The 13427-nt window shown below is 42.7% G+C and overlaps 1 protein-coding gene across 2 annotated transcripts in view; it reads right to left on the bottom strand.

The window, feature by feature from the left end:
- Nucleotides 1–703: 703 nt before the first annotated feature.
- SMYD3 (SET and MYND domain containing 3) overlaps nt 704–13427 on the bottom strand; it is a 555557-nt gene continuing 542833 nt past the window's right edge. For both annotated transcript variants that reach the window (XM_019730893.3, XM_074316893.2), the window contains one exon: nt 704–1007. In XM_019730893.3, the coding sequence (XP_019586452.1) occupies nt 906–1007 (102 nt within the window). In that variant the 3' untranslated portion in view covers nt 704–905. The remainder of the gene's footprint in view (nt 1008–13427) is intronic.

Here is a 13427-nt window from a genome sequence, read left to right on the forward strand (position 1 = left end):
AATTTACCTTTTTTTTTTTTTTTTTTTTTTTTTTGCGGAGGGAAAGGAAAGGTTTTCAGTATTTGTAAAGCAGAAAGACAGAAAAGCAGGCCATAGAATTTGGAATAATAGAGAGGAAAAAGGAAAGAAAGCAAGCCTGATTTGAGCTGGAATGCTAGAACCCTGCTTTCTGCAGGGTAATAGAGCTTCGTGCTATGCATATCACACGGTCAAACCACAAGATGTAGGAAATTAGAAAAAAAGTCAAGGCAAAAAAGCACGACATACACAAAGGCTTATGAAATGCTCAGAATGAGAGAGTTACACGACAAGCCATGAGACATTTGAAAAAACATTTTTTTTTTCTTTTCCATTTAGATTTCCTCTCCTTTTCTAATAACCCCTAAAATAACTTATTCCTAGGATTCAGGATAAACCTTCTCGTGTTGAAGACGTATTTGGGAGTGAATAACGGACATAGATATCATTTAACACAAATAATAAAGACGGCATCTGAAAATTCTGCTTCTTGCCAAAATGGACATTTAGTTTTTGCTTGGAAACAAATGTGAAAACATTGATTTTATCCATTTATCCTACATATATCCAATGAGAACATTAATACTTACTTTGCGGTGCTTTTAATAGAATTTTCTACCTGTAATGTGGAGATCTTAAACATTAAGATTACCAATGAGTAAGCAAAGAAAACAATTACTGGATGGCATTTTCAACCAAACTTTTTAATATTTGTTATAATCGTGCTTCTCTACAACTAATGATTCTTGTGGTTGGCAAACCTACATTAAACACAGAACAGCATTTCTAACAGGGGAGGGTCACACAGCAAACTAAGTACTGAGGGTGTGATCTCGGTAAGGCATTCAGTCGAGGCATGAGCCGTCTTTCCACCTGACTCGGCTCAGTTAGGCTGCTCGTATGTTGGCGTCGCATTCTTCTAAGAGTAGGATCAAATCCTCGATGAGGCTGTGCTCTCTGCCGTGTGTCACTCTCATAATGTCAAAAGCCTAAAGGGGAAAGAAAGAAGACAGATGAGAGCCCAGCATAGGCCCTGCCCACTCTTTACCTTTCCCGTGACAGCAGGACCTGGAAAACCCCAAAGGTCTATAGTGAGGCAGCCCTGTGGTTCTCCAAGCCAGAATGTGAAGTGACAAGGTGATGTTTTTTAATGTGGGGCTTGGAAAGCAGACTCGAGATGCGAGTCGTGCTGGGCCTGCTGTCCAACAACTATCTTCAGGGATTGTTAGTGCATAGGTTTGGTGGGCGGTTACAGAGGTTTAAGAAGCATTACTAAAATAATCAAGTGATATTAAGGATGAAATACCATGCTCCTACCACCTTAAAGTAAATTTTCATGTTTGCATGCTGCATTCAATTCTCATCTACTGTGATTATGATGTACATATACTTTTTTATATCCTTTCTATGTCATATGATGGTATAGCACCGGTATTTTGACAATCCCTGCCTTCATTCTCCATGTTCAGTCCATCACTAAATCTTGTCAATTCTACCTGCAACGTGTTTCTGAAACGTGGGTGGGCTTCTGACCAGTTTGATCATAGTGTGCAATGGACGTCATGCTATTGACTTCCAAGGTCAGGTTCAACAGGCCAGCAGCCTCTGCCTGGTTCATGCTGCGAGGAAGCCCAGACCACGTGGACAGGCCACGTGTAAGTTCTGTGGTTGACATCCTAGCTGAGCCCGTCTTTGAAGTTGGCCGAGCCTAGACACCAGAAATGTGCGTAAAGAAGCCTCCAGATGCTTCCAGCCACCAGCCAGATTCCAGTGCGCCCAGCTGCAGCCCCAGATAGCATGGGAACGATGAAAGCCATTCCTACTGTGACCTGTTGGAATTCCTGACCCCAAAAATCTGTGAGCATGATAAAATGGTGGGGGTTATACTCTGCTAGGTAAGCTTTGGGATGGTTTGTTATACAGTAATAAATAACCAGGATACTCTCAAAAATGTTTGCAATTAATAGAGACAAACAGTATCATCCTGCACTGCTCCTGGGGGGCTGGGGGAAGGGAGGGGCACCAGACCCCCTGTATTCGATGCAGACGTGCCTTCAGGAGATGAGTAAAGACACCCCTCTGGTGGCTAGTAAGCCCCTGAACAGTACCTGGTGTGCAGCTCTGTGGTTGTATCAACCAGGGAGCTTCAAAAGAGACACCAGTGCCCAGACCCCACACATGATCCCCCGACACCTGCTCTCTGGGGGTGAGGCTTGAGCTCAGCAGATTCCAATGCGCCCTCAGGGCAGAGAACAGCTGATACAGTGAGCTCTCAACAAATCCCAACAGCTAGTTAGTAGTCAATGGTGATTTATAGCCCACGATTACCATTTGGATGGTTGTGTACAAATAATTCCATCACATCTATAGACCATCGTTCACTAAGCTACTCTCGGAAACTCAGATTCCCTCCCAATGTTTTGTTGATGTGATGTGATCTTCCAGCAGAGGATTTTCTTGCGTTTGCGGAACATTTGCGGAAGACAAATTCCTACAGGTGGGGTTGCTGGGTCTGGACATTTCTCGAGTCACAGAGACTTTTGAGCTGAGAAGCGCCTTGGTGGTTGTGCCCCCTTCATTCTCCACAGGAGAAACCTGGGGCCCCGAGAAGCGAGGTGTTCATCTATGGGTGCTTTCAGCCTGGGTTCCTGTCTTCATTTTTGCCCGTTTGAAAATGTTCCCTTTAGGCTAGAATACAGGGAAACAGGCAGGCAGATGGGGTCTAGATTTAGCTCTGAGAGAGAAAGAAAAAAGAGAAGGAAAGAAAGAGACACCATGTCAGGCGCTGGCCCCTAACATGTTCACGGCTTCTGGCTGGAACCCTGCACTGAGTCACGCCCATCACCCTGACATCCCAGCGGGAAAACCCAGAGTGGGGCTGGGTCTGCGATTCTGGGTGGTGGGGACGTGTTCCTTCTGGAGTGGGCCTGCCCTGTGGGTACACAGTATCTGCAAGCAAACCCCGGGGTGGGGGCGTCGGGAGTGGGGAGGAGTTAGGAGCGGCCCACACCTTGCAGGCAGCCAAGCTCTGTGAGATCCCTTTGGGCTGAAGATGAAAACCACATGTCTGAGGCCATTTGGGGAACAAATGTCCCATGTTTTATTCTCCCCTGCTCTCTCCCCTGGGGCACTGGCCTGGATCCTCCATGGATCTGGACATCTGATGTCTGGGGGCAGAGACCTGCCCGCACGGGAGCACGACTATAAAGAGAGGTCAGAGAGATACTTCTGGTCCGTCAGGGAATTCTCTTACTTGAAAGCTGTCTTAAATGTTCCTTGCCCTTCTCCTCAACAGAGGGCCAGATGTACTTGTGACGTGGCCAAGGAAGATGGCAGGCCAGAAGCACGGCCTGAGGAGCTCTTTGCAGAAAGAGCAGTGGCTGCCCACGCTGCGCCCCCACAGGCAGCCAGGCCTGCCCTGCCCCTCACAGATGCTCTGTGTTGGATGAGGGTCTGGCCTCGTTTCTCAGGAGAACTCTCCAACTAGCTTCTTTCTGCCCTCCTGTTATATTTCTCCAGGTTCCTCACCTGGGGAATGATCTGTGCTTCTCAGTGATTTGACTCAGGACTACACGACAAAGAGATTTTTGGCTGGTCTGCATGTTTGCAAACATATTCTAGGTTCCCATCTTCCTTCCTGTCCTGTTTCACTCTCTCCCCACTTCCCATCTTACTCGAGTCACAGTTACTTGTGCCTGATGCACAGTCTCCTTGTCATTAAAGGGACAGGCCTGCCCGTCCTCCCACAGGACAGGTGCCTGAGCGTCAGCAGGAGGCTTCCTGTCCTGCAGAGCCACTGCCAGGAAGGGGGCTGCCTGGCCTCCCCGGCCTCGCTTCCACACCTGCCAGCCTGCTTCCTATGGAAGGGCCATGGTGAGGCCCTCTGGTCCAATGGCCTCATGTGTGGCCTGAGAGGCTGGCTGGCCCAGGGTAAGCACCCAGGTCTCAGCACTCAACCCAGAGTCCACTCGTTCCGAGTCGGCCCTGTGCAGCCTCCACCTGCGAACAGCCTGCAGCGGCCCAGGGGAGGGACTGGAGGCCTCCTGAGATACCCTGAGGGGCACGGGGTCTTCCTAGGTAAGAAGGGGCTGGTGGCACTCTGTACTGTCTTGTCTGGTGTGTGTGTGTGTGTGTGTGTGTGTGTGTGTGTGTGTGTGTGTGTGTGTGTGTAGGATCTGAGATACTAAGACTAGAAGATCTTATCCGTATGGCTGGCCAGAAGCAGGGCGGAGGTGAGCACAGCGGGAGGCAGAGGACCTATTTGAAGAGAGCGAGAGAGTGAAAAAAGAAATCCACATCATTTATCTGGAAGGTAAAAGTAAGTGCAGGTATGACTGACAAGTAAACATTGTCATTTTCTCGGAGTGATGTCCAGGGTCAAAGAGAAAAGGAGAGAAGGAGGGAAAAAGATGTAGGATTCAGTAACGTGCCGAATCCATCCATGATTGTCTTATGGGTGAGAGTGAGTGACAGGTCACAGTGACGAGACAGTCAGCTGAAACTCAGAGCGGGTGGTGGAGGACGCTGCGTCCTTGTCCTGGACACGGCCTGGACGTCACGGGGGCCACTGTTCTCAGTGATGTAAGAAGAGAGACGTATGTGATCCTGGGCCCAGGCTGTCTTTCCATGGCGGCCACAGCTCTTCACTCCAGCGGGAAGATGAGGAAGGTGCCCCCACACACCCCGCCCCAATAAAGGGATTTACAATAAATTTCTGACAAACCGGAGCAACTGTTCCCGAGCTCTGTCTCCCTTCTCTCAGCCCCTCCCAACGGCCGCATGTGCACACGTCAGAGAGGACAATTTTGGTTTAATTTCCTGCAGCAGTATATAAAACAGATTAAGGAAATATAAAATCGGAGCCGGCGTGTGCTGGGAAAAGCTTATCTCTTTCCATTAAATTTTATTTTTTTAATGGTAGCATTTAAAAGGAGCCTGCACATAATCTTCCACAGAGGACTCATTTGACGCCTCTGAGGGGGTGGCTGCACCCGTGCACTGACGCTAAATGTCACACGAGAAATGGCAATACAGCTTGTCTGCCGCATGAAAGGCATGGTTCACTCAGGAATCAAGACAGGGTCCCAGAACTGATTTCAATCTCATCACATCTTTTTTCTTTTTTTTTTTTTAAATTTTAGAATTGTGCTTGTATATTAAATAAAATGAATTAAATCAAATCGTGATTTAAAGTTGCAAACAATATAGCTCTCTTATTAATTTTTAATACAAATATATTAAGCTTATCAAGGATCTCATATACTCTACCATGAGCCTGAGGCGATCCAATAAATGACTTCCCCAAGCATGATTTAAATATGGATATAAAGTCAGAAGGAAAAGAAATGTGTGCCTGGTGAGACCCTCTGGAATCAGATCGCAGGAGGGAAAAAGCAAACAAGCTTCCTCGTTCTGCCTATCTCAGGATGAAAGGGGAGTGGAGGGGGGGTTGGGGAGGGGGGCAGGGGGTCCAAAAAAGGAACTGTAAGAAGCCTACATGTTAAGCAGCCCCAGAGCCGCAACAAGCCCTTCCCAGTGGGTTACAGAAGATTCCACAGCCTTTGATGGCAACCTCTGAATGCAGCACCCCTGCTGACCCCGTTCTGCTCTACACCTTGAATAAATAATTCTCAGAGAAGGATCTGCTGGAAGAACCTGTCGTCCTGAAAGGCAAAATGTCCTTCAAGAAAACTCTCCACTCATTCACGAAATATTGTCTAAGCAGCTATAACACGTAAGACTCGGCCTTGTCCGGGGAAGAGCTCTGGCACCGCCGGACAGTATGTGACAATGGGAGATGTAAGGTGCTGGGGTGTCCAGAGGTGGGAGGGCCCGGAGCAGCCCAGGGGACTTCTGAAGGGGTTACAGATGCAGTGAGCTCAGGTATGTGTCTTCTTCCTGTGGTAGCAGCTACTCTCGTGAAAGCGTGGCTGTTGTGTTGCTATGTTTAACTAATCAATCCAATGCATATTTACTGAGCACCTAAGAGGCCCTGAAGAAGGTATGTCTCCTCCCTGAGCCTCAGCTTCCTCCACTGAATAATGAGATTGGACTCGATAAGTTCTAGGGCCAAACCAAGTCCCAGACACAGAGCTGGGAGGTGTCCATTTGGTTTTGTTTCAAAATATTGTTATTGATTTGTAATTTAATTCCACTGTGGTCAGAAAATTTACGTTGCATAACCTGAATCCTTTTACATTTATTGAGTCTTGCTTTACGGCCCAGAATGTGGCTTATTTTGGGGTATGTTCTGTGGGTACTTGAACATGTATTCTGGTATTCTTGGATGGAGTGTTTTATAAATGTCAATTAGATTCTGTTGGTTGATGGGGTTGTTACATTCTTCTGTATCCTTGTTGATTTTCTGTCTAGTTGTTCTGTCAGTTGCTGCCAGAGGGGTGGTGATGCCCCAGCTACAGTTGTACCCACAAGTCTACTGTCTAGTTCTCCTTTCAGTTCTATCAGTTTTTGTTTCCCAAATTTGGAAACTGGGCTGTTCGGTGCATACATATTTAAGATTGCTATGTCTTCCTGGTAGATTGACCTTTTTTTCATTATAAAATGTCCCTTTCTGTCTCTAGTAAAATGTTCTTTGCTCTTAGGTCTACTTTATCTGATATTAGTATAACCACTCCAGCTTTCGATTGTGTTTTCAGGATACACCTTTTTTCATCCTTTTACTTCCAACCTGCCTACATCATTCTATTTTAAGTAGCTTTCTTGTAGTTGGCATATAGTTGGGTCATTTAAAAAAATCTATTGTATTAATCTCTTTCATTTAATTGACTAGACAATTTACTTTTGTATATAGACCAATTATATAATTAATGTAGTTATTAATATATTAGGGTTTAAGTTTGCTATTGTATTTTTGTTCTCTATTTTTTTGTTTTTGTTTTTATTTTATTTTTCTTGCATTTCCTGTGGGTTACTTAAATTTTTTTTTTTTTTAAGAATTTCATCCTATAGTGTTTTTGAGTGCAGCCCTTTGTAGAACTTTTAGTGGTTGCTCTAGGTGTTACATTATTTATACATAACTTATCACACTCTGGTGGTGGTGTCATTTTACCAGTTCAACAAACCTTACTTCCCTTTACGTCTTTTACCCTCCCCTATTTGGAATATAATTGTCCTAAATATTTCTACTCTATAGGTTTAGAGCCACGTCAGAGAGTGTTATAAGTTTTGCTTCAATTGTCAAACATAATCTAGAAAACTCAAGAAGCGAAGAAAGTATTTTACTTGCCCATATTTTTGTTTACCATGTTCTTTCTTCCTTCCTGATGGTCCAAGATTCCTTTTTTTCTTTTTTTTTTAAAATGATTTCCTTTCTGTTTAGAGAATTCTTTTAGCCATCCTTTTAGAAGAGGTCTGCTGTGACAAGTTCGCTTAGTTTACTTTCATCTGAGATGTCCTGACTTCCCCTTCAGTACTGAAGTATATTTTTGCTGAATATAGGTTTTTGGGTTAACAGTTTTTTTCTTGTAGTCCTTGAAAAATGTGTCATTTTTGTCTGGCCTCCATGGTTTCTAATGAGAAAAATCATTGTAATTTAATTCTGTTTTTCCCTATAGGCAAGGAAACTTCCCCCCACCCCCACTTTTAAGGTATTCTCCTTGTCTTTAGTTTTCAGAAGTTTGACTACGATGCATCTCAGTGTGGATTCTTTGGATTTTTCCTGTTTAGGTTTCACTCAATGTATTTGAATTTGTAGTTTATGTCTTTTGCCAAATTCTGGAAGTTTTCTACTATTATTTCTTTTATGAAAATGTTTTATTGTAATAAAATAGACATAAGATCATGAAACTTGCCATTTTAATCATTTTTAAGTGTACAGTTCAGTCACATGAAGTACATTCGTGTTGTTGTGCTGCCATCACCACCATCCATTTCCAGAACTTCTGCATCGTCTCACACTGAAGCTGCAGCTACTGAACAATAACTCCTCTTACCCCTGTCCCGCCAGACCCGATAACCACCATTCTACTTTCTGTCTCTACATTTTCAACTTTTCTAGATACCTCATATAAGTGGAGTCATACAATATTTGTCCTTTTATGTCTGGCTTATTTCACTTCGCATATGTTCATCCATGTTGTAGCATGTATAAGCATTTTTCTTTTTAAGGCTGAATAATATTCCTATATATGTTATATATAGATTATATATAATAGATATATAGAGATAGAGAGATATAAATATAGACATACAGATATATCTCCCACACTTTGTTTATCTACTCATCCATCCATGGACATTTGAATTGTTTCTACCTTTTGGCAATGGTAAATAGTGCTGTGAACACTGGTGTACAAATACCTGCTCAACTCCCTGCTTTCAATACTTTTGTGTATTGAAAGCAGGGATTTGAGCAGAAGTGGAATTGCTTCATCAAATGGTAATTCTGTTTTTTTTCTTTTCTTTACTTTTTTTGAGGAACTATCATACTATTTTCCATAGTAGCTGTACAGTTTTGCATTTCTACTGATAACGTACAGGTTTCCAGTTTGTCCACATCCACACTAACACTTGCTGTTTTCTGTTTTTCGTCTCTATCTCTCCCCACACCCTTTTTTTTGAATAATAGCCATTCTAACAGATGAGAAATGCCATCTTATTGCTGTTTTGATTTGCATTTCCTCCATGATTAGTGCTGTTAAGCATGTTTTCATGTGCTTTTTGGACACTTGTATATCTTTTTCAGAGAAATGTCTATTCAAGTCCTTTGCCCACTTTTGAATTTGGTTGCTTTTGTTGTTGAGTTTTAGGGGTTCTCTATATATTCTGGATATTAATCCCTTATCAGATACATGATCTGCAAATATTTTGTCCCATTCTGTGGGTTGGCTTTTTATTGTTGATAGGTCCATTGATGCACAAAAGTTTTTATTTTAATGAAGTCCACCTTGTCTATTTTTTGTTCTTGTTGCCTGTGCCTTGGTGACATAGCCAATAAATTGCCAAATCCAATGCCATGAAGCTTCTGCTCTAAGTTTTCTTCTTCAAATTTTATAGTTTTAGCTCATATTTAGGTCTTTGATCTATCTTGAGTTACTTTTTAAATATGATGTTAGGTAAAGTCCATCTTCATTCCTTTGCATTTGGATATCCAGTTTTCCCAATGCCATTTGTTGAAGAGACTGTCATTTCCCCACTGAATGGCCTTGGTACCCTTGTCAAAAAGCATTTCATCATCTGTGTGAGATTTATTTCTGGGCTCTCTGTTTGATTCCATTGGTCTATCTGGCCTTCTTTATGCTACTACCATACTGTTTGGATTACTGTAACTGTGTAGTAAATTTTGAAATCAAGAATTGTGAGTCTTCCAACTTTTTTCTTCTTTTTCAAGATTGTTTTGGCTATTGGAATCCTTGGAGGTTTCATACAAATTTTAGGATGGATTTTTCTATTTCTGAAATAAAATCCTTGGGATTTTGATAGAGATTGTACTCAATCTGTAGGCTGCTTTGGGTAGTATTAACAGCTTAACAATATTAAGCCTTCTAATCATGAACCTGGATGTTATTCTATTTATGTCTTCTTTAATTTTTCATCAATGTTTTATAGTTTTCAGTGTATAAGTCTTTCATCTCCTTGGTTAAGTTAATTCCTAAGTATTTTATTTGTTAGATGCTATTGTAAATGGAACTGTTTCCTTAATTTGCTTTTTGGATTATTCACTGTCAGTATATAGAAATGTATCGGACTTTCGCATGTTGATTTTATATCCTGCTCCTTTGCTGGATTTATTAGTTTTAACAGGTTTTTTTGTTTATTTGTTTTGTGTGGAATCTTTAGGGGTTTCAACATATAAAATTATATTATCTGTGAACAGAAATCATTGTACTTCCAATCCTTTCCAATTTGGATGCCTCCACCATTATTCTTCCTTCCATCCTCTCTCTTCTCCTTCTGGGACTCCAATGTTATATCTTTTGTTCTCGGTCTCATAGGCCCCTGAGGCTCTGTTCAATTTTGCCTTTTTTTAAAAGTTGTTTTCTCTGTTTTTCAGGTTAGGTAGCTTCTATTGTTCTATCTTCATGTTCATTAATCATTCCTCTGTCTTCTCCATTCTGTTGTTAAGCCCCAATCTGTTATGTTGGTAATTGTATTTATCAGTTCTTAAATTTCTATTTGCTTCTCCTTTGTATCTTCCATTTCTTTGCTAAGCCTTTTGATTTTTTTCATTTGTTTTGAGGGTGTTTGTAATTGTTCATTGAAGTATTTTCATGATGGCTGCTTTAAAACCTTTTTCTAACATCTCTGTTATCTTGGACTTGGCATGTATCGTCTTTTTTTTTTTTTTTTTCATGAAAATTGAGATCTTCCTGGTTCATGGTACGATCAGGGATTTTCAGCTGAAACCTGAACATTCTGAGTATCCTGTTGAGATTCTGAATTTTATTTAAACCTTCCTCTGACATTGCTCCAACAGGAGAATGGGGGGATGACACCTCGTTACTGCCAGGTGGAGGTGTAAGTCCAGGATCCCACTTGTCTCCTTCTTACTGCGGGGCTTACACTTATTGGTGGGTAAATTTCTGCTTATTTCTTTTAATATGACTTAATCACTACATTTTCATTTTACTGACCATTCCCTTAATTATCTTCTCCTTTTTTCACTTCAGAAACATACTCTTTAAACTAATATTCTCTATTTGGGGGTCAGTGGGGAACATTCCTAAGTATCAGAGCCAGGGACTGCCAAACAGCTCTTTGAAGGCGTTATGGACGATTACGGCACTTCACTTCAGCGTGCCCTCTTGCCCGCCTCCCTCTCTCCCTCCCACTTGCCCCATACTAAGGTGTGATGTCACACACCAAGTGGAGAGCTTTTTAACCCAGAGGCAGTGGGCACTTGAGAGTCCTTGGAGAAGCTGCAGGTGGTCCCCAAAGTCCCCTTCCCCACCGAAAATACAAAATGTTGAGTGCTTGAGCATTTTCATTTGGTGAGTCAGTGGTTCTCAACAGATTCCTAAACAAGAACATGACCAAAGAGGTTAAGAATCACTGTAACAGATTAAGAAACGGGAACAACAGAATGGCATGCTCCACCCCAGCCATTTGTGGGGGGCTGGAAATCGGAGTGCAGGCTGGAGTAGACAGAGGCTGGAATCCTTATTCAAGCTAGTTCATCCCATTATTTCCAGAGTGTGGTTGTGCTTTGAGCTTTCCCTGGATGTGCTGGATTAGCTAATAACTGCAGGAATGAGAGGAGTGCTGTCCGGGGCATGTGGCCTGCATTTTCTGTTCAGGCCCAGAAAAGATAAAAAGGTCCTCAACGTGTAAAATGCTTCAACAAAAGCAATGAGAAGGGAAATAACATTACAGTGTAATGTAAGCAATTTACATCTTAATAAAAAATGGTTATTGAAGGGAAAGAAGTCTGACGTTTTCCAACCTGACTTCAGCTAATAAAGCACTGCTAACAAAGCTGCTAGTTGGGCCCAGGGTGAGGGAGTTCACAGAAGAGAAACCCGCTCACTGACAAGATGGCCCTGATAAGGACAGTTCCCCTTGAGGTCCAAGAAGTCAAATTAATGGCTAATAAAATTCTTCCAAGAAATAAATGGAAAGAAATGAAAGTCGATTAAAGACAGGACAAAGCAGGTGGGAAGCGCTGCGAACAAACCTCGCTGCCAATTCTGTGGCAGCAATCACGAGAATTTCAGCTGAGCCCAGTGGAGATGGAAGCCTAAACCAAATCACAGTGGAGCTAAGTGGATTCCTTTCCTGGAGGAGGCTGGGGCCTAATTGAATCTGCAACAAATTTCTGATCCTGAAGTTTTTCGGATTTCTGTTCCACACTCGGCCTTTGAAATCCTGATTCAAGCTATTTCATCCCATTATTTCCAGAGTTTCTAAGACAAGAAAGATATCTAGGGGGTGCCAGTCTAAAGAGAATATTAATTTCAAAAGGCAAAGAGTATATTTTCCCTCTCCCCTCCTGGGTTACCAGAGCTCTGAGAAAGCTCAGGAAGAAAGGCTTTCTGCAGAACCAAACTGATCTGCTTCTAGACTTATAAGTCATATGAATTTATGAAGAGATGAGTGTGTGCTGGCATCCCTGGGGGGTCCCCAGGGATGCCAGCAAATGGTCAACAAAGGTCCTGAGACGATCTGGCTCATTAACCAAGCACAGCTGAAAAAACAGGGCCAGGGTGGGACTTTTAAAGTCCTCTATTCATTAAAAAAATCCATTCATTCAAGTATGGATTTGACAGAATTTGCTGCATTTGGGACATGTGTGTCTATGTTAGATGGCACCAGGAGCTACAAAAGGTACATAAGTCAAGTTCCCTTGAATTCCCACTCACCTTGGGGAAACAGAATATACCCATGTGAACTGCTAGGAAGTGGTTACATAACATAACTGTACCATATAAACCCAAACTACAAACACAGTGTTAAAGGGACCAGTTAGTTGGGGAGTTGTCAGAACATGAGTTCCTATAAAATAATAACCCTTTAGAGTCTCAAAATGCTTAGGACTTGGCAAAACATACTCTCACATATGACCTCGCTTACTTCTCAAAACAACTCTATTGGGTAGGAATCATCCTCATCTTAAAAATAAGGAAATTATCTTCAACTTGCCTCAAATCACAAAACTCGTAAGTGGCGGGAATGGAATCTGAATCTACTGCTTCTAAACCCGAGTGTTTTTCCTACTATGTAACATTGCCAGGGATGCACATTTGCGTTTTGGCTGATCGTCAGAACCCAGCAAGAGACTCAGTGACTCTTCCAGAGCCAAACAGGAAGTCTGGGGTAAGGCCATGTCTTCACGTCAGTCCTCATGGAAGACTTTCTGATGCTGCTCCAAGATTTCTCATTTGGCAACTATCAGTGGCCACGTTCAGGCTTATCTTTGGTACCAAAAGCAAAAGATGCTAAGACGATTGCCAAGGGAAGCTTCTGGCGGAGGTGAGACAACGTGACAAGAAGGACGTGAGGAAGTCAGCACGGAACTGAGCAGCAGGCGTGTAAAAGGGCACTAAGAGTGTCATGAGAGGGGCTGGTGAGGGCTAGCACCATCTGCCCCACCCATGTCATCCCATGATGCATATCTACATGTCTGTCTGGGTTCTTTCAGGCTTGTCTTTGCAGCTGAGGGTATTAGATGCCTCCTTCAAGGGTTCTGTGTGCAATGACAATAATAAAGGCTCACATGAAGAATGGAAGAGAGCCACATCTCTTTTGATTTTGCTCCCAGATTCTCCCCTGAGTTGGCATCAAGAGCTCAGGAGATCTGAAGGGATTTCTGCACACTGGGCCTTACGAGAAAGCCTCATCTATTTAACTGGGCCAGTCTAGAGGGAAAGAACAGAGCCTTGTATTCCAGCCTGGATTTAATGACTTGTGCATATCTGTCTCCCCCACTAAACTATAAGGATAACACTGGGTCT

This window comes from Rhinolophus sinicus, chromosome 6, assembly GCF_057876585.1.
Source record: "Rhinolophus sinicus isolate RSI-liver-muscle chromosome 6, RSI-T2T, whole genome shotgun sequence".
Lineage (NCBI taxonomy): Eukaryota > Metazoa > Chordata > Mammalia > Chiroptera > Rhinolophidae > Rhinolophus > Rhinolophus sinicus.